The following is a 22,298-nucleotide window of genomic DNA, read 5'->3' as shown; positions in this document are numbered from 1 at the left end:
TATGACAGGAGTAGGCTATATGTTGAGACCAGGTTTCACCCTCTCCCTAAATCATCATCACACAAACCAAGTGTACAGGTCGGCCATTACGTTGAATAGAAAGACCTTCAACAGGCGAGCCGAACATGTCCTCAGACACTCCTGGCACTAAAAGCCATATGCTAAATAAATAAATGAACAAATAACTAAAAAAGGGGTATGTTGTTGCAGAAGGAGCTTCTTTTATATGAAACAATGTTATGCTATATTTTCTACTGGGCTTACCCTCGGAAATGGTCAGTATTTTTCCATACAACTTGATACCTAACCAAGGTTCTTGACTTAATAACATCTCTACACTAATATTTTGAACATATATATTACCACATCTGTATGGCGTGAAAAATTATTGCAGAATACTTGTTCAGAGTACTCAAGCAAGATTCGAGAAACAGATATGCTTTTCAGTCACACATTACTCAGAGAAGGAAAGAATGAAAGGAAGGTAAAAGAAGCAGCAGCTTATTAGGTTGAACAAATTTAAAATGACACGATTGTTCACAATAATTTTTTTTTTTGAGTAAATTTCATCTCTCTTATTTTCATTCTTGTAGCGGCCAATTAAAAAGAACACATACCTACAAAATTATTAACCAATACAAATCAAAAAGTTTGGGGTGTTTTTAAACTTCCCAACAAATCCAGTTATATTTTATATCAAAAATAAAAGATCACCAGTCATGATGACAAGGGCAAATATGCATTTTGCATATCATGCATACCGCTGCTGCCCTATGAAGACCCTTTCTTACTATTCCAACTTAACATCATTGTCATGTCAAAATAGTTCACAATCTAAATAACTTAACTGATACAGAATCTTCACAATCAACAATGGTGCAACCTGACTGGCATTTTTCTAATTCTGAAGCCCTGCTCCAGCACTTTTCATTTGTCATCCCATAACCTCTGTATTTCCTCTAGGTGTTTATGAGCTCGTAAAGTTATATTGAGCCCTGGATGTACTGGTAATAAATCTTTCTCTTTCATCAGACTAAGACCACCTAAACCTAAAACAATAAAAACAATATTACAATACTGAATAAAATAATAATGTTCAAACCCAACAAAAGAAATGATAAACAGCAATCACATATGAGGGAAGAATAACAGCAAGAGTTTTATGATGAATGGACATCAGGATACAATCTTTTGACACAGATTTATCAACAGTAATAGAAGAAATGTTTTCAAATGACTAATGGGACATTATGGAACAAAGGACCATAATACTAATTTTACCACGTAACTAATGTATAAAAACAGGTCCACAATTACTAAACAGTCATAAAATCAGAGAGAGAGGGAGAGAGAGAGGGGGGATAAGAAAGGAACACAAATAATAAGATGAACACAATGGCAGGTCAAGTGTGAGAAGAGGGAGCAAGAGAAATAGAAGAGACCGAGCGAGTTGGCCATGCAGTTAGAGGTGCACAGCTGTGAGCTTGCATTTGGGAGATAGTTCAAACTCCAAGGATAAAAGGCAGAAAGGAAGAGGTCAGAAGAGAAGCCTTGGAGAAAAAGAGGACACTAGGTACAGTTCTTGAGACTTCTGAAGTGGAAAAATGAGAAGAAAAACAAAATAATTGTTTAATTGTAAATTGCATTTCCTGAAAATTTAATTTTAAATAATTTATGTACCTTTTCCTCAGAATTTGTAAAGTTCTGAAATTTTGCACACTTATTCCTATAAACACACTTAACTTTATCACAAGAGAAAATTTTAAAATTATATATGTAAGCTGAGATACTGGGCTGTACTTGAGTTGCTATTGTACATCGTAGAAGGCAGTGACTTGGCAAGTCTGGTATGGTTTGAGGCTTACAATTTTATGGATGTTTTACGATTAATTTTTATTTGATATGATTAATGTGTTATTTTTAAGTTCTTTTTTAAGTGAGTATTTATGTTAGATGTGATTTGGTTGAGTTCTTGAGTGTTCTGAGGCAATTTTGATACATTTGTCGTCCAACATGTTTGTTTACATTATAACCAATTGTCGCCATGGTTCTTAGGTTATGTATCGAGGTTATAAAAATAAAAATTACCTCCCACTGTAGGATAGTTTTTAGCTGCTCCCTCATTTCTAAATATTCAATTACATAATTAGTGACCATTTGGATTTGAGATTTTTATATATGTTATTATTATTTGTGTTGCAACACCTAACCTATGCGAGGAATAATACATTCCTACAATGACCGCTCAGCCTTGACCTTTTGAAGTCATTACTCAAGAGTGAACCGAATACTCCAAATCCTAATAAAGGCACACTTATGAATGATAACTCAAATATAAATCCAATACCTGCTGGTTTAGAGAACTGTACACAAAACGACCAAGTTACAAAGATGAAATGCAACCACTGTGGACATTATTTTCATGGTGCCAAGGGTTTGGGTCTACACATCAGCAAAGCACATCCGGATGTCCAGAGACAAACTATTGTCGATTGACAGACGAAGGATAAAATTCCCCTCGGTACCAGGGTAAGAGAAGTAGAGGGAGACCAAGATGATTATGGCTAGACTGAGTTTTTAACAGTTTAAAGAGGTATAGAACTAAATGAGGCCACAGAACTATCTACAAATAGATGATTGTGGTGGGGGTTAGCAAATTCACAGAGGCTTGCAGACTGAATGCTGAAAGGCATAACAGTCTATAACGAAGATGTATGGTTTAAAAGAAAATCAAATGGATGGACAGATATTACCGTTTGATTTTTCATGTAAGAGTATGTGATTTCAGAAATGCTAATGACAAGCTATATAGACAGATTTGTTTTCCAGACAATATAATAACTGACCTGATGAAAATCAAAATTTGCCGTTTCATTGCTTATACTGTTTGATATTTCTTCCATTTTCAAAACATATTCATAGGCAAAAATAATTCTTACCTAAACAAGTATGCATGGGATCTGGTGTAGTATCAGGCCACTTAGAGAATCCTCCTAAAATTCGGTCCTGAGTTGATAAGATGTATTCCTTATTACTCTTAAAGTCCACCATATGAAATGCTTCTAGAAGCTGTACAAAGGAACAAATATATTATTGAGGAAAGCCTTTACAACATAAATCACTGAAGCACATAAGGTAACCATATAACCTACCTGCAATGTAGCTCCAACCCAAAAGGAATAACAAGTATCCACAGGCTTATTTGGTCGACCCTGAAACCCGCTCTCTTGTCGTGAAAGAGCCCATTTGCGTAAACCAGCCAGCTATAAGCAAATACATTCATTCTGAGGATATTTCCTATGAATAAAGACAGTATCAAATTCATATTATTATTGGGCTGTTGACTATGGTATCACTAATCCCTCACAAGCAACAGTAATAAACCCTTTCACTAACAAATAAAGGTAACACCATCATCATGTATTTAAACAGGAAATCCATTGCTGAGACTATTTAATTCAACTGTGATTTTGTAAATTTATTTTACACTGACAGGTACTACTATTGTTTATGGACCTTATTTTTATCTAAAAAAAAAAAAAAAAAATCTACATCCAATGTACACATGTTGCATTTATAAAACAGAAAGCCCCTTCTTAGATATTCAATACTTAAATTGGACCTCAATTTAGGGAACAACAACAACGATCAGTGCTAGTATGTGAAATGTCTTTTATTGTGAGAAAGAACTTCCCCAAGTTCTTAGAGACTGTTGAGAATATTACAGCTCAGAAATACCAAATAAAACACTGAGCAATTGTAGTGATTCTACTGTCTATATAAAGCGAAAGAGTTATAAATGAAGTCATTCCTGGGATTTGAAGAGAAATTCTTCTCCCATAGGATTATCAATGAACAAAAATCATTCATAACACTAAAGGACTTCAGTTAGAAGGTAGAAAAAATAAAAATGAAACTCAAATATTGTTGGTTGTAAAATTAATACCTAAACATGTAAATAAATAAACACATTCTTTAACACCTTTTTAAGTAAAACAAACGTATGGTGAAGGACTACCAATACACAAATACAGTAATAGTAACACAATACAGTATTCCTTTTTCATGTGTTCAGATGGTTGCATTAGTTGTTTGTTGTGTGTGAAGTTTGAGTGGGTTTGCTGTTTAATTTGTAAGTCAGGTTATTGTTATTTCTACTGATTGTGATGTCTGAATAGTTGATCTTCCTGTATGTTTTTGGTTCCATTATGAATTTGATTAAATACAATCATTATTCGGGAGATAGCGGGTTCAAACCCCACTGTCGGCAGCCCTGAAGATGGTTTTCCGAGGTTTCCCATTTTCACACCAGGCAAATGCTGGGGCTGTACCTTAATTAAGGCCATGGATGCTTCCTTCCCACTCCTAACCCTTTCCTGTCCCATCGTCGCCATAAGACATACCTGTGTCGGTGCGACGTATGGCAACTTGCAATTTTTATTCAACTTTTAAAGAACAAGTATACAACTCCCATCATTTTACAGAAATCAACACACACATCTTAAAATGTTACACAACCAAATCATTAAATATAAAGGAGGCAATAGACACACACAATGCAAAAATAAAAGTCAACTAAAACAACCTCAATGATCATACACACTTGAAATTTATTCAAATTTTATTAAAGCACAGTACAACGTTTCACAATCTTTCAAACTTACACTATTCACCTAATCACTCACAAAGTTACTCTGACAAAAGTACATGTGGAACACGGGTTCGGTTATACCTATCAAGGAACACCTATAACAGGATGAAAATAATGGCAGATCAGTGTGGGAAGAGGGAGCAACAGAAATAGGAGAAGAGGACAAACATGCAAACACGAAAGGACAAGGAAAATCTCCCTATCTTCATACTCTGCCGTCTTCAAAATGATGAGCTCTCCCTTCTCATCAATCCCAGTTCTTCTACATCTGTCTCTTCTCATCCCCCGACAAGCTCATTTCTGCTTCCCAGCTTCATCAGGAGGCATCAACACTCATTGAGAGACCATCTTGACAGATCTTCAGTCTTGATGTGGGATAAGTATAGGATAAGAGGAAAGGCAGATAAATACAGGCGGTAAAACAATAGGAACATACGACAAATGCAAAAGGAAAAAAAAAAAAAAAAAAAAAAAGGATTCTAATAGGAAACCAGACTGGTTTATATTAGCAAGCTGCAAGCTACTGACAAGACCAACAACATACTGTAGCTCAGTCCAAGAAAAGAGGTTAAAGGGAGCAGACGTACAGTAGCCGGGCTGCACTAAAATGACTTCCAAAAACATTTTCAAATTTATTCAGATGTTATATGCAGTTTTTAGTTTTTCACAATTGTTCACAATATCACCTATTCATAATCACTGACAAGTTTATACAATGCAAACAATTTTCTACATAAAAAAAGGTGATTGATAGAATCTGAGGATGTTTTTGTAGAACGAAATATGTAATTCTGTATTATGGCCAGTTTATGAAGTGTAGATGCATAATTATCAGCGACTTAACATGGTCACATGTTTAAAATAATTTCAATATAAATGGTTCATTACTGGACATTTCTCCAGTTATATTGGTACAGTAAAACCTGCCTTAACGGACACCTCTCACCGGCGGACGCCCCTCATTGGCGGATGATTTTCTAGGTCCGTAATTAAATATCGTGTTGTGTATGAGTAATTTACCCGTCTTATACGGACACCCTTTATTACGGACGCGGACACACCATAGCCACGAGAAACTCCAATTAAACCTCTCCTAACGGACACTTTCCTTTTAAAAAAATACTGTATGTGTGTCCTGTACAGCATGTATTCGCTTACTTCCAAGAATCGCAGACATCATAACTTTTGGTTCAGGCTGTACACATTCTTGGAAGGCAACACTAAGCTACGCTATCACTTCCGGAAGTTGTGTGATCTGACATGCTCGACAGTGCTGGAATTTGTACCTTCACTGTCAGGTTACTTTTCATTGACTCATGGGCTTTTGATGTGTTCAGTTTTACGATAGTAAGTTGGTCTAAACATGGCTCCGAGGAAGTTTTTAACTCTAAAAGAAAAGGTAGGCATAACAGACTATCATAAACGTGAGAAGTGTGGTGTGCGTAAACTGTCCAAAGTGTTCAAGATTGGAAAGATACAGGCAGCTGAAATTGTGAAAAAGCAAGAGGAACTAGTGAATGGCATTTAAATGGCAACGAACAGCGCATTGAACTGTTTCAAAATGGTAGTGGAACTCTCAATGACAAGGCAACGCTAGAGTGGTTCGCTAAAATAAGAAGTCAGAATCTCCCTGTGTCAGGACCAATGATACAAGCAAAAGCGTTAGAATTCGCAGCAGAATTAGGTATTGGAGATTTCAAAGCCTCGAATGGCTGGCTAGAAAGATTCAGAAAGTGACATGGTATCAACTTCAGAGTGACTTGCGGAGAATCATCCAGTGTTAATATGGAGATTGTTGAAAACTGGCAAGAAAAAGTACCTTCAATCATAGACGGGTATGCTCCGGAAAATATTTTGAATGCCGATGAAACTGGATTATTTTTCTGTGTTTTACTCGACAAAACTTTGTCGTACTGGAGGAAAAGTTGCAAAAGAACGTCTTACGGTCTTGTTATGTGCAAGTATGGGTGGAGAACGGGAGAAGCCCCTTGTGATAGGAAAAGCTGCAAAACCAAGGTGTTTTAAGAATATGGACGTTACGAAGTTTGGAACTGAATGGAAAGCGAATAGGAAAGCATGGATGACCAGAGAAATAATGACAGAGTGGCTAGGACAATTGGACAGAAAAGAGTTATTATTCCTCGATAATGCAGCATCGCATCCGGATATGATTACGTTGCAAAATGTGAAGATCGTCTTTTTCCCACCAAATGTAACATCAGTTTCTCAGCCGCTTGACCAAGGAGTGATCCAGAACTTCAAGATTATGTAGAGACAGTTGGTGATGAAGCACATAGTATCAGAACTTAACGGGAATGAAGTAACCCTTCAAACACTAACAAAGGGATTGAATGTTCTCCAAGCAATTTCGTGGACAACCAATGCATGGAAAACGTTACAGCCTCAACAATTTGTAACTGCTTTCTGAAAGCTGGGTTAACTGCTAGTGGTGGACATCCCGAAATAGAATCTGATACCCTTCCTGACAGCATGAAAACAACAAAAGAGTTGATTAATGCAGCAGGTTACAGTGTACAAGTGAACACCTATATCGAAATTGATTCAGATATTCCAACAGACTGAGAGAGCGGAGACACGAAAACGATTCTTCAGTTAATCCAAGGGAAGAAAGACAAAAATGAAGATTCTGATGAAAGCGAGAGTGAAGGTGATGCTAGTGACGACTTTGAAGAAAGTATGGAAATTAATGTGCTGCCAATAACCTCGTACAGTGAGGCTCTCGGCTTTGTTAAGCGACTGAAAGAATTCTATTATAAACAAAACGATGAAAAAGATGTAAATTTGACCCAGGATTTAATTGCACATAGTGAAAATATCATTGCTAAACCGAAATAGATAAAACAAACAAACATTGAGGATTTTTCCAAGTGCTAATGTTTTACTGTACTGTGCTAGAGACTGCTACATCTACACATTGATTTAAAGTTTCAAAAACTCGTATGTTCTTCTTAATTTTAACATGATGAATGGTAATAGTGTACAGTGTGCTCAATAGAGGTTTCCATAGAAGTGTTTTTGTCTCTAACACAGTACATTGCAGCTGCAGCAGCCCATCTACAACTTTCTCATATGAGTACTGTGCACTATATTGTACAATACTGTGTACAGTATACAATTAAAGGTACATTTGCGACAATTGTTAACACATACTATACATGGATTATTGTGTTCCAACTTCTGTTTAATGGTATCCATTTCATAACCTCTCTCGGGCGGTCACCCCTTCATAATGGACATTTTTTTTGGTCCCGAAGGTGTCCGTTATAGAGAGGTTTTACTGTATTATAAATTTACTCAATTGGGACAAATATTTCAGGTTCCCTATGGGAATCAACATCTATATCATTAAAATAATTTTATGAAACAAGTTTTCAGCTTCTTTACAGTTATCTGCGCAATTACTGGTAACTGCAGCTAGTACTGTATATTAGAACTGATTCCAAGAAATACCAATATGCAGTGCCACTTCATTGGTGTTCTGTACAAGGTCTTATATCAGTTTCATAAACATCAGTACCTGATAATGAATTAATTATAATTTCTTTTCAGTCATTCATTGTAGTTGTAACATGCTTTCCCTTTTTTTTTTTTCAAATGTTATGATAGATATCCTGCATTTATAGTAATGGTATTACAATACTAGTTTATATCAGCAATATGGAATTATCAACTTCATCTTACTCGTCATCTTCAGATTCTGTGTCATCAGACGAAGAAGATTTGGCTGTTTAGGGTGTTCTGCCAATGCCACAAGTGTCAGGGCTCCATCACTTTCATGAAACCGAATTTCAGATGAGGGACATATTAAGAAGACAGACACTGATAAGGTTAGAACATCAAACTGGTCAAAATATTAGACCTGAAACACACTGAAACCAATCTCTAAGTTCATTAAATCAAATCCTGACTACCCTAACATTTCTGGCAAAAGAAGCTTTCCAAATTTTACTACGTGATGACATTCATCATCATCATCATCATCATCAATGTCCCACCCCAGTCGCCCAGGTGTGGTTAACAACCCTCCTCTACTCTTTTCTGTCCTTCCACTTTTCCTGCTCCATTACTTCTGCCACATCCAATCCAGTTTCTCTAATGTCCTTCCAAATCTGATCCATCCACCTTCTTCTCGATCTTCCAACTGGTCTCGTTTCCTTAACTTCTCTTTCTAATTCCCTTCTTGCTACCCGTTCCTTTCCCATTCTTTTTACATGTCCGAACCATCTCAGCCTAGCTTTTTGCATATTCGTAAGATAGGAAACTTAAAAGGGTCCTATCTTACGCTCCTATCTTACGTTGTCAGTTCAACACGGACAAAAAATGAAATTCTTAGATTTAAATTTTGCATCTTCTGTACTAACGGTTCTATATTTAGCTCTTCTCTGATTTTAATATTTTGGATTTTATCTCTTCTTTTCTTTTTAACCAATGTTCTTAAAAATTTCATTTCTATTGCTTGGATCTTACTATCTTGTTTCTTATTAGTTACCAGCATTTCTAGTCTGTATGTAACAATTGGTATGAAATACTGTTTATATAATGTTAATTTTGTTCTCTTGGGTACTTTGTCATCCTATAAAAGCCCTCTGACTTGATGATAAAATGTTGTACCTTTACTTAGTCAGGGTTGATTTCATTTCTTCCATTAATAATGCTACCCAGATATGAAAACTGTCCTACATTCTCTAACTGTTCTCTGTCCACGTTCACTTGGCTTCTCTTTTTCTCTTTTCCACAGTGCATGACTACAGTTTTTTTTATATTAATTATCATTCCAAATTCCTTCAGCAGATTTCCATTCCAAATGTCCAGTCTCCTTTGTACTTCCTTTTCTCCTTTTCTCCCTTTCTCCAAATCACCACATCATCTGCAAATACCAAAGCATTCACTTCATCACTACTGATACTCTGTTTTACATGTTTTATGATTTCATACATTAATATAATAAACAATAATGGCGACAGTGCTTAAGACCTTTCTTTGTACATTTTACTCTCATGATACGACATTTTTATCTTGTTAATTAATGATTTTGATACACTCCTTTTCCATAGGAATTCCCATACATGTTTTCTCTTAACTGTATCATAAGCTTTTTCCAAATCCAAAAATACAAAGATGATTTCCTTGTTCCTTTCCAGGTGTTTTTCCATTATTGTTCGCACTGTAAATATCAAATGTATTGTTGATCTATTCCGTCTAAAGCCATATTGTTCTTCCTCTAACTGTGTTACTATTATATCCCTCAGTCTTTTGTCTATGACTTTCTCCGTTATTTTAGTCCATGTGATAATAGGGTTATACCTCTATAATTTTCACATTTCTTCCTATTTCCTTTTTTGAACAATGGTACAATGCTTCCGTGTTGCCAATCTCAGGTATCCTTTCATCCTTCCATATGGTACTGAGGGCTCAGTATAGCCACTGCAGTCCACTGCTTCCTGCTGCTTAATCATATCAGCACTGAATTCATGTTTTCCACTTGCTTTACTTTTGGTCATTGCTTTCACTGTCCCTTTCAAGTTCCAACCATGTTATCGGGTTCTCTTCTTTTTCTCCATCTATTATTTCCATTTTCCTATCTCCTTCTTCCTCCGAGCAGTCATCCTTATTATAAAGTTTTTCCAAATACTTTGCCATCACCTTCTGAAGACCCTTTTCGTCATGTACTATGGATCCATCTTCTCTCTCTAATGCCTCGATTTTTTCTTGATTTATTCTTTTTGATTTTATTACTCTGTATAATAATTTCTGATTTCTCAACTATCTTGCTCAATTTTGTTCGTAAACTCTCCCCAACATTTCTCCTTTTTTTGCTTGATACTCCTTTTTTCTTGTAGTTTCAATCATTTGTATTCAACATGTAACCTTTCTATCTTATTCTCATCCCTCTGATATGTTTTTTGCTTTTCCTTATCCATTTCTTTCTTCACCTTGTTCCTTTCTTTTATTTCTTTTTGTATTTTGCCTGTCCACCACCATGTCTTTTTTCCCTTAACCACAGCTTTTGTTTTCCCGCATATCTCAATTGCTGCTTCCACAAATGTCTGTCTTAAATTGTCTCACTCTTTTTCTCCACTTCGTATTTCTGTGTTAGGCAACTTCCTTTTTACACAATCTTGGAATGCCATTCTTTTATCCTCCACCTCCTCCAATTTCCTAATACTGATCTTTGGTTTCTTCTTCAGTACAATTTTAGGGTATTTTTATGTCTTTTAATTCCACAATTAATAATCTATGATCACCTTCCATACTTTCACTGGGGATTATCTTCGTATTCATGACGTATCTTCCCCATTCTCGGTCTATTATTATAAAATTGATGAGTGTTCCATACTGTCCATGACATTAACCTATGTAAATCAACGACAAGTCACATATTGCAGTAAGTGCTCCCTCAAACTGTTGCTTTATGCAATGAATTTATTTACATGCCAAGAAACCCAATAGAAATTGCAGAAATGAAAAGAACCTTCCATGCTATTTCTGAGTTTTGCTCTGTAATAGGATGCATTGATGGGACACACGTGAAGATTCACTCTCCGGGTTGTGAAAATGCAGAACGGTACAGAAATAGAAAATCCTACTTTTCCTATAATGTTCAAGCAGTCTGTTATAAAATCTGTGTATCATGGATATTGTTGCATGCTGGCCAGGTTCAACCCATGACAGCACAATCTTCAGTGCATTTGCACTGAATCACAGATTTGTTTGAGAATTTTTGCTTGCTGACAGTGCATACCAGCAGAAGAAATTCACCCTTACACCAATACTATACCCTGAAAATAATGTGCAAGAATGATTCAATTCAGCACATATACACTTAAGAAATAGTATTGAATGGTGCTTTGGTGTTCCTAAGAGAAGGTTTCTTATCCTGGCTGTGGGATTTCGCACTAAATGATAAACAACTTTTAACAGTGATAGCGGCAGCTGCTAAATGACACAACTTAAAGTTAGAAGAAAAAGAGGATATGCCAGTCATGGAAATGGGATTACAACGATCTAGTACCCACAGAAAGCCTACCTGATCATGCTGCAACTGTGCACAGCATCTTCAGATAATGTAAATATGAAACATTTATATTTTAACATACTATCACAACGATCAAGGTGAAATTCAAGAGGATGTCTGCGTACTGCAAGAAAGATGGGGAAATATATTTTGTTTAACTGTTGTGCTGCCATATTGCTTTATAGATTTTCGGCTATGATAAATATGTTAATTAACACTAGAACCGCCGGAATATATTGTATACCTGGAACCGCCGATGCGGTCATTTTGACCGCTATTGAAATTATTATATTTTCATTCTCGATACGCATGGTTACTCATTATTATCATTTTACCACTGTTTCTGTACATTTCTTTATGAGTTTCAATATTGAATTATCAATAAAAAGACGCCACCGACTCGTTACACTGTCGTCAGAAACATGCCACTTTGAATATGGAGTTAAGTCCTGGATTTTCTTTCATGGGGTTATGGCGAGCAATCCAACCAAGTGTCATCTTCCCAGTCTGCTGCAATCTACTCCCTGATGCCATCAGTACCTAATGGAGCATTATGTTGCCATGGGAGGCTTTTACGTTGGTTGTTGCGTCCCGTATTATACCATGCTAAGGCTGTAATAGAATAATTGAAAACTTGTCAGTACTCAGCCTATGTCAGGCATCGTTATAATTTGAATACAGTATAAATCAAGGATTTACACCAAACTTGTTATACTGATAGTTACAATAATACAAGGGGCGCACTGTATTGTTTTACACTTTATTTTTTGTACGTCTGGGTATGGTTCACATTTCACTTTTGAAGGTGGTGACGTGCAACTAGTGCCTTGTTCCACAGTTTGGTAGCAGCACACGAACAGAGGCCAACGAATGCACTCGTCATAGCCATTTCATAACAATACTGTCAGCGTAGGAGCAGACAGCATAGAAAGCAACCGTCAGGGACAGCGCTGTACGACTTCGTTCCTATGGAAAGAAGGTGTGACCACTGCAGAAATTCATCAGCGCTTGGTGGCAGTCTGTAGAGAACATGCACCATTGTGGAAAAGAGTTTACAAACTAGGTGGACAGTTGGAAAACAGGGCACACATCGATGGACAAGGGAACCAGTTCTGGAAGGAATGTAACAGTGTCAGCACCAGCCAACATTGCCCGGGTCGAACAGGCCATCGAAGGGAACGAATGCATCACATTTACGGAAATGGAAGCAGCCACGGGAATTAGGCGAAGGAGTCATCCATGTGGGTGCCTAGAATCTTGTCTGCAGACGAAAAGCCGTGGCGTGTGGATGTGTGCAGAGAATTTTTTCAACGCCATGATCAAGATCCATTTGACTTCATAGCTAGCCTTGTGACTGGTGATGAGACATGGCTCCATTACCATGGGTCACAAACGAAACAACAATCGATGCAATGGAAGCTCAGGGGAAGTCCACCGCCAAAGAAGTAATGTTCGGGAACATGAAGAAACCTATGCGTGGTCACCGGTTTACGGATTTTGCAGAACTGGACACAGTTGTCAAGGTATGGGTACACAGCACTCCGAAAGAATGGTTTCAGGAAGGTCTGGAGAGACTGACACATCGATGGCAAAAGTGCATACAGTTACAAGGAGATTATGTTGAGAAGGTAGACGTAAGTACTGATGTGTAATGTACTTCATTTGCGTAGAAAACAAAAAAGGTGTAAAACAATATAGTATGCCCTTCGTACTAATATCAATTTACCTTCAGCCTGAACAATACGATTTTCAGTGTGATATGAATCACTGCTTTCCGAGTTATCACTTGACTGGTCGTAAGCTTCGTATGCATTTTCTCTTTTTAGGTCCTTTATATCTGGACCACATTTTACATCAGACATATCTGCAGGAATGTCATGCAATAGACTCAGCAACTGATGGTTTAGGAGACATGGTTACTGTAATGTGACAAGCTAACGAACTGACAAAAGCTGACGAATGATAACACTACCGGAGACGCAGAGGAAATAATGCTCGTACAATTTGTAATATATCCAACTTCCACTGTTGTGGTTTTGTACATTACCATTGTTGATAGGATAATTATAAGTAGATGATTATATCTCAACGAGAGGTATGTGTTACAAAACATTTTATTATGATAATTAATACAGCGGTCAAAATGACTGCTCCGGCGGTAGTAGTTATAGCCGTTACTAACGCTCCATCTATTGATGCAAAAGTAATTATACTTATTATGGATTTTCCTGGGCACTAATCAGGAGAAGTCACTGCAGCTCAATATCATACAATAAAAAATGTAGTCAAAATTGAGTTTGGAACATATGTAGCGGTCATTTTGACCGCTCCGGCGGTTCTAGTGTTAAATAGTAAAATTGTGTTAAACTTCCCAAATCTGTGCATATAACATCCCAATTTATATAAATCTTTTACATTCCAGAGATATAATTTTCTAAAATAAGTTAAAAAGTACTCAGCATGTACTGTGTATATCACCTAACCTGACCTTATTTTGCATGTGTTAAAACACTAACAGCTTTGTGAACTGACAGTGAACTGCAGTGAAGTGGTAGAACTTTCTTACTTTTGTTGTGCTACTCCCAGACTTCTTAAAGGGTTTTAAAAATATTATGTGATTTAACATGCAAATCCTCTCCATGATGGTAGTCTACATCTTGTGGCATGTTATTATGTTGTTATTCTGTTTGCCCTAAGACAAAGACAAGTGCTCATCATTTTGAAAGTGTCACATGCCCCTTGTGCTAGTTCAAGGTTTCTTCCCTAGATACACTAAAATATACAGGCCTATTTTTATACACACTTCAAAAAAATTAGGGGAACATGTTTTGTAATGTCTGGTGTTGTTTTTTGAGTTATCAGTCCATAGACTGGTTTGATGCAGCTCTCCATACCAACCTATACCGGGCTAACATTTTCATTTCTACATAAGTACTGCATCCTACAACTGCTCTAACCTGTTTGTCATATTCATACCTTGGTCTACCCCTACCTTTCTTACCACCTACACCTCCTTCAAAAATCAACTGAACAAGTCCTGGGTGTCTTAAGATGTGTCCTATCATTCTCTCTCTTCTTCTCGTCAAATTTAGCCAAATCGATCTCCTCTCGCCAATTCGATTCAGTATCTCTTCATTTGTGATTTGATCTATCCATCTCACCTTCAGCATTCTTCTGTAACACCACATTTCAAAAGCTTCTATTCTCTTTCTTTCTGAGCTAGTTATTGTCCATGTTTCACTTCCATACATTGCCATGCTCCATACAAAAGTTTTCAAAAACATCTTTCTAATTCCTATATCAATGTTTGAAGTGAGCAAATTTCTTTTCTTAAGAAAGCTCTTCCTTGCTTGTGCTAATCTGCATTTTATGTCCTCCCTACTTCTGACATCGTTAGTTATTTTACTACCCAAGTAACAATATTCATCTACTTCCTTTAAGACTTCATTTCCTAATTTAATATTTCCTGCATCATCTGCCTTCGTTTGACTGCACTCCATTACTTTTGTTTTGGACTTACTTATTTTCATCTTGTACTCCTTACCCAAGACTTCGTCCATACCATTCAGCAGCTTCTCGAGATCTTCTGCAGTCTCAGATAAAATAACAATATCATCAGCAAATCTCAAGGTTTTGATTTCCTCTCCTTGGATTGTGATTCCCTTTCCAAATTCCTCTTTGATTTCCTTTACTGCCTGTCCTATGTAAACATTGAAGAGGGGGGGACAAACTGCAGCCTTGCCTCATTCCTTTCTGGATTGCTGCTTCTTTTTCAAAGCCCTCGATTCTTATCACTGCAGACTGATTTTTATACAGATTGTAGATAATTCTTCGTTCTCAGTATCTGATCCCAATCACCTTCAGAATCTTAAATAGCTTGGTCCAATCAAAATTATCAAATGCCTTTTCTAGATCTACGAATGCCATGTAAGTGGGCTTGTTCTTTTTGATTCGATCCTCTAAGATCAGATGTAAAGTCAGGATTGCTTCACGTGTTCGTACATTTCTTCTGAAGCCAAATGATCTTCTCCCAACTCAGCTTCAACTTGTTTTTCCATTCTTCTGTAAACAATACGTGTTAAAATTTTGCAGGCATGAGATACTAAACTAATGGTGTGATAGTTTTCACACCTGTCAGCACCAGCTTTCTTGGGAATAGGTATAACAACATTTTGCTGAAATTCTCCTGTCTCATACATCTTACACACTAAATGGAATAACCTTGCCATGCTGGTTTCTCCTAAGGCAGTCAGTAAATCAGAGGGAATGTCATCAATTCCAGGTGCCTTGTTCCTATTTAGGTCGCTCACAGCTTTGTCAAACTCTGATCTCAAAATTGGGTCTCCCATTTCATCAGAATCAACGGCCTCTTCTTGTTCCAGAACCAAATTATCTACATTTTCACCTTGATACAACTGTTGGATATGTTCCTGCCATCTTTCTGCTTTGTCTTCTTTCCCTAAAAGTGGCTTTCCATCTGAGCTCTTAATATTCATACACCTAGATTTCCTTTCTCCAAAGGTTTCCTTGATTTTCCTGTATGCAGCATCTACCTTTCCTAGGACCATACAACCTTCGACATCCTTGCACTTCTCCTTCAGCCAGTCTTCCTTAGCTACCTTGCACTTTCTGTTCACTTCATTCTTTAATTGCCTGTATTCTTTTCTGCCCTCTTCATTTCTAGAATTCTTGTATTTTCGTCGTTCATCAATCAGGTCTAGTATCTCCTGAGTTATCCACTGATTCTTAGTTGATCTTTTCTTCCTTCCTAACATTTCTTCGGCAGCCCTGCTGACTTCATTTTTCATGACTATCCACTCTTCCTCTATTGTGTTTCCCTCAGCCTTTTCATTTAGTCCTTTTGCAACATGTTCCTCGAAACAATCCGTCACACTCTTTTCTTTCAACTTATCTAGATCCCATCTTTTTGCATTCTTTCCTTTCTTCAATTTCTTCAGCTTCAGATAGCATTTCATGACCAACAAGTTGTGGTCAGAGTCCACGTCAGCTCCTGGGAAAGTTTTGCAATACAACACCTGGTTTCTGAACCTCTGCCTAATCATGATGAAGTCTATTTGATACCTTCCAGTGTCTCCAGGTCTCGTCCATGTATAAAGCCGTCGTTTGTGGTGTTTGAAGCAAGTACTGGCAAGGACTAAATTATGATCAGTGAAGAATTCAACCAACCGACTTCCTCTTTCGTTCCTTTGTCCCAATCCGAATTCTCCTACTGTATTACCATCTCTTCCTTGGCCTACCACTGCATTCCAGTCTCCCATCACAATTAGATTCTCGTCACCTTTTACATATTGTATTAAATTTTCTATCTCTTCATATGTTCTTTCGATTTCCTCATCATCCGCTGCGCTAGTAGTCATATAGACCTGCACTATTGTGGTGGGCATTGGTTTGGTGTCTATCCTGACGACAATAATTCTTTCACTATGCTGGTCATAGTAGCTTACCCGCTGCCCTATTTTCTTATTCATTATTAAACCAACTCCTGCATTTCCTCTGTTTGATTTTGTGTTGATAATTCGGTAGTCGCCTGATCAGAAATCCTGTTCTTCCTGCCAACGTACTTCACTTATACCAACTAAATCTAACTTTAGTGTATCCATCCCACTTTTCAGATTCTCTAATCTACCACAACTATTCAAACTTCTAACATTCCATGCTCCGACTTGCAGAATGTCAGTATCCATCTTCCTGATGATCACCCCCTCTCTGTAGTCCCCACCCGGAGATCCAAATGGGGTCCCCACCGCGGCAAGGTCACATGGTTCGCAGGAGAGGAACATCTGGTATGTGAACGTTAATTTGGTAGATGGGGTTCCAATTGTCATACAGCATATCTTGAGATCTTACAGCTACTCAGCATATGTCAAATCGAAGTTATACACCATCTGTAGGCGTATCCATGCATTAAACTGTCAGGTGACCCCACAAAACAAAGTGAATAGCGGTGTGTCCATGTGTCGTTGTGAGGTACAAAGACTACTGCGGTCATTTGAGCACGTTGCACGTAAACTAGCACATCCCACGAGACATCTTTTTTTTTTTTTTTTTTTTTTTTTTTTGCTAGTTGCTTTACTTTACGTCACACCGACACAGATAGGTCTTATGGCGATGATTGAGACATCTTAATGAGGTTCTTTTTGCAAGGGCTGTCACTTTGATCCAGCAAGGATGGACTTCTCATCGTGTTGCTGTGGATCTTAATGTCCCTTCGTCAGTTATTCAACGCTTTTGGAATCACTACAATGAGACAGGCCAGTTCACAAGGAGGGTTGGACAAGGTCGCGGATGCATAACAACCCCACAGAATGACTGATATCTGACCATCTGTGCGCTGTGGCGTCGTTCAGCAATTGCCAGAGAACTGCAACAAGACCTCAGGAGGATCACTGGAGTCACGGTGTCTGACCAGACAGTAAGGAACAGGTTAACCCGGCAACGCCGTGCGGTACCGTATAGTACCAGTGCGCCTTACTTCTGATTTTCTCATACTGATCCTTACTCGCGCCATAAATCTGGCAACTTCGCTTTACATTGTCAAGGAGATACTCTCTACAATGCCTAAAATCAACAAAAGGTTTTATTTGAGTATTTGTTTGTGGCAACAACTGTTTGTAATTTGAGATCGTGTCGAGAGGAATAAAAATGACTACCCGTCTAAAGTAAGTTGCTTTACTTTGTTTATAAATATTGACAATACGATTTTGTATCATGTGGTTTATTGTCTTGAAATATAAGTCCATGAATTGAAATAACAAGCAATTGGTCAGCATTCCTGTGTTAGCTGTTATGACACAAATTATTCCGTTGGTACCGTATGGTACTGCACGGCGCTTACCATGCCTCTCTGTTTACTTCCTCCTCCTTACTTCTAAGGGTAACAATTCATACTGTAGTTGCAAATAATGATTTATGTGTGTCATAAAACTCTAATTGTAGATTTTACTTTTAAAAATTAAACGGCATGACATACTGAACCACTGGAATCTTAGGTATTATCCGAGGAAGATGAAGGGGGTCTCGCAGATAACCTTACGGGAGCTCAATCACGGGCACCAGCAGAAATAGTGCTAAAGCAACAAATTCCGCACAGGAGTAGATAATCCATGTCCGATAATGATTCATGGCCCGGGAAGAGAGCGAAATCATCACCTCATCCACCAGGTACCTGGATGGCGTATGGCCCAATTTCACTCCAATTCCCTAGTGCGAAATTTTCCACTTTTCGATATATGATGCCGACCGAAATATGAGGTTTTTCTTTACGATGAAATTATGAATTTCTTGTGCTCTGAAGTCAACAACTACCGGTATATGCTTTTTACAAACGAAAAATAACCCCGAAGAAGTGAAAATTTCATCGGCATTTTCCTTCTAAGTGGCTATGTGTAAGTACCACAATCAGAAAAGGGTACGTGCAAAATATTTATTACGACATATATATTTGCGTGGTATTTTAAGGTAAATAAATGCAGTTGTTTAAACTTCTTAGTGTATCTGACACCTTGAGATTCAATGGCGTACATCACTATATCGCTCTGACAAACCAAAGCCGGAGCTGTGCGGCGAATGAATGCGAATTCCGCGGCCGCACAGAATGCGTCACGTGTAGTGTGGGCGTTTGTGTAAACAGCATTTTGCCATTCTAAACTAGTGAAGAGTGGAAATAGGTGACTAAATAAGAAAATCTGAAGTAATATTACTCATATTTCCTAAAGATATGTCACGTCTGAGCTAATGTTATATTTCGGAATTCCCAAAGGGATATCACAAATAAACCTATAAACACCGTTTCTTCTTTTGTTTATTGCTCAGTAATTTGTAAGTGATATTCTGTAACAATATTCAGCATTCAGTTTCATGGTATTCTAAAGAGGTAACAATTTTTATGTTCCAACCAAAAGCTATGTCAAGCGCCGCGCGGTACCGCACGGTACCAGGCCCTCATTTAAAAACCAACGATTCAATTTTTAGAAAAATGACTTTTAAATGTTCTCTGATATGTGAATGCTGGGAATATTAAACAAAAATTTAAAAAACAAAAATTGAAAACTCCGGCGTTTCCGGGTTAAGAGAAGTGTCTTTACGACCCAGACGTCCTGTTCAAGTGCCCTGCTTAATGCAGCAACATCACACAGCTCACCTTCCGTTTATCCATACCCACGTCAACTGGCAACTTCGCCAATGGAGACCTGTGTTGTTCACAGACTAGTCCAGATTTCCCCTGACACAGCGTGATGGACATCAATGTGTATGGAGACACCGTGGTGAGCAGTACATGCCAAATGTTGTCCAGGAAGGCGATCTATTCGGACAAGGTTCTGTGATGATGTGGGATGGCATCAGTATTGATGGTCGTACGGATCTTGTCGTCATCCGTGGTGATCTTACCGCTGCGGGGTAAATCGAGCAGATACCGCTACAGCATGTGTTGGTTGCTGCATACATTGTTGGCCCTGAATTCGTACTCATGCACGACAATGCCAGGGTTCATGTAGCACGCATCACCAGAGCAGTCTTGCGAGAACTGGACGTTCAAGAGAAGGAATGGCCAGCAGTGAGTCCTGACCTTATTCCCATCGAATATGTGCGGGATAGGCTTGACAGAAGTGTTCGTGGGTGTCCTGTTACACCACAAACTCTCCAAGACCACGTAGGTGCCAAGCTGTAATAAAGGCTCATGGAGGACAAAAACCATACTGAAGCTCTCCAACTGTGATAAAAATCCACCCTGGAGGACTGTTATCACATTGCTTTTGCCCCTATTTGGACATTTCCATTTGTTTTCTGAAAATGAACGTACAGTATATCTATCGATGTTCTTTTGTATACTTCAAGGGTAAAGAATAAAGGTTTAGTTGGTAATATACCTGGGTGTGGGGTATTGTTTTGTGGAGCATAGCATACATTCAAAAACATGTTCCTGTAATTTTTTTCCCTGACACAGCGTGATGGACATCAATGTGTATGGAGACACCGTGGTGAGCAGTACATGCCAAATGTTGTCCAGGAAGGCGACCGATTCGGACAAGGTTCTGTGATGATGTGGGATACCATCAGTACTGATGGTCATACGGATTTTGTCGTCATCCGTGGTGATCTTACCACTGTTCATCTTGGTGCCTTGCTCTCTTAGAACAGCGTGACCAAATCATTAGTTCTGGTTTATTTAATTTATCCATCAGAGGGTCTCTTGTCTTTCACCGGTTACCCACTGAATCTTTGTCAGCCTATCAGTTATCTTAATACGTAGACTTTCACGACCACTAAATGACATTATAATAATTATTTGGGGATATTAGGTCGTGTAATATTAATTATCAGCTGACGCGTTTCGATCCTGCGACCAGGATCGTCATCAGAGTGGTAACAAAACATAAATGGCAACTGTCACTCCATTGTAACCAGACTCAATAGAGAGACTCTGTTAGAAATATAGCTCATTCCAAGGCCTCCAGAGTCACGGAAAAAGATGCTGACTAGTTAACTATGGAGGGTAGCCATGATCTACTCAGTATATAGCCGTCACCTTTGTTAAAATTATTCGGGCGTTTAGCAATTTCTATCACTTCACGAATGATTCTAGGAATAAAATGTTTCTCTTTATAAACGACAGAAGTTGCATCAAAAATTATTTGATGGTCATTATGTATGGCATGTTCTGCCACAGCAGACTTTTCTAGCTGGCAAAGACGTAAGTGCCTGCAGTGTTCTTTAACCGTTGTTGCGACCTTCCTACATGTTTGGCCAACATAAACCGATCCACAGGAGCAAGGAATCATATATATTCCAGTGCAGTTTAAACCAATAGGATCTTTAACAGATCGCAAACAATTGCCTATGATAATATCAGGCTTAAAAATGGTCTTGATATTGTGCTTTCTGAAAATATTGCCAATCCTATCTATGATAGATTGTACGTATGGCAAGAAGGCCAGACTCAAAGGACAAGAATCACGTGACAATCTGTCTTTTGGCTTAGGATGTAACACTTTATCAATCTGTTTCCTTGAGTAGCCATTGCTCAGAAATGTTCTGGTTAGGAACTCAATTTCACTGTTTAATTTATCCTCCTCACAAACCTCCCTTGCTCGGCTGATTAGGGTGTTAAGCACAGCGCGCTTTTGGCAAGGATAGTGATGAGAGGACCCATGAAGATATCTATTAGTTGGATTGGTTTACGGTAAACCGAATGATCTAAAGTTCCATCTGGTTTCTTAGAAACCAAAACATCCAAGAACGGCAAACATCCTCCACTTTCAGTCTCCATGGTAAATTTAATGTTTGTATGTATGCTATTAAAGTGACCCAAAAATATGGATACTTCGTGTTCACCATGGGGCCCGGTAACAAATGTGTCATCGACATACCTCAACCAGATGGAAGGCTTGAGCATGCAAGATTGAAGACAACGCTCTTCAACATCTTGCATATAGAAATTAGCGATGACTGGTGCCAATGGCGATCCCATGACAACACAATCCATTTGTTCATATATTGTACCACGAAAACTGAAATATGTGGTGGTGAGGACAAGGTGAAACAGATTAACAATGTCACCAGGAAAGATTTTATCCAACAGAGACAAGGTGT

The 22,298-nt window shown here is 38.1% G+C and overlaps 1 protein-coding gene across 1 annotated transcript in view; it reads right to left on the bottom strand.

The window, feature by feature from the left end:
- Positions 1-432: 432 nt before the first annotated feature.
- Positions 433-22,298, bottom strand: part of betaggt-I (geranylgeranyl transferase type-1 subunit beta) — a 135,233-nt gene continuing 113,367 nt past the window's right edge. Inside the window, exons 5-7 of the mRNA XM_067137803.2 lie at positions 3,153-3,263; positions 2,940-3,069; positions 433-1,049 (exon numbers count right to left, since the gene is read on the bottom strand). Of these exons, the coding sequence (XP_066993904.2) occupies positions 928-1,049; positions 2,940-3,069; positions 3,153-3,263 (363 nt within the window). The 3' untranslated portion in view covers positions 433-927. The remainder of the gene's footprint in view (positions 1,050-2,939; positions 3,070-3,152; positions 3,264-22,298) is intronic.

The sequence above is a fragment of the Anabrus simplex genome, chromosome 1 (genome assembly GCF_040414725.1).
Source record: "Anabrus simplex isolate iqAnaSimp1 chromosome 1, ASM4041472v1, whole genome shotgun sequence".
Classification (NCBI taxonomy): domain Eukaryota; kingdom Metazoa; phylum Arthropoda; class Insecta; order Orthoptera; family Tettigoniidae; genus Anabrus; species Anabrus simplex.
Note: the sequence above shows the minus strand (reverse complement) of the source record. Positions and strands in the feature narration are given on the sequence as shown.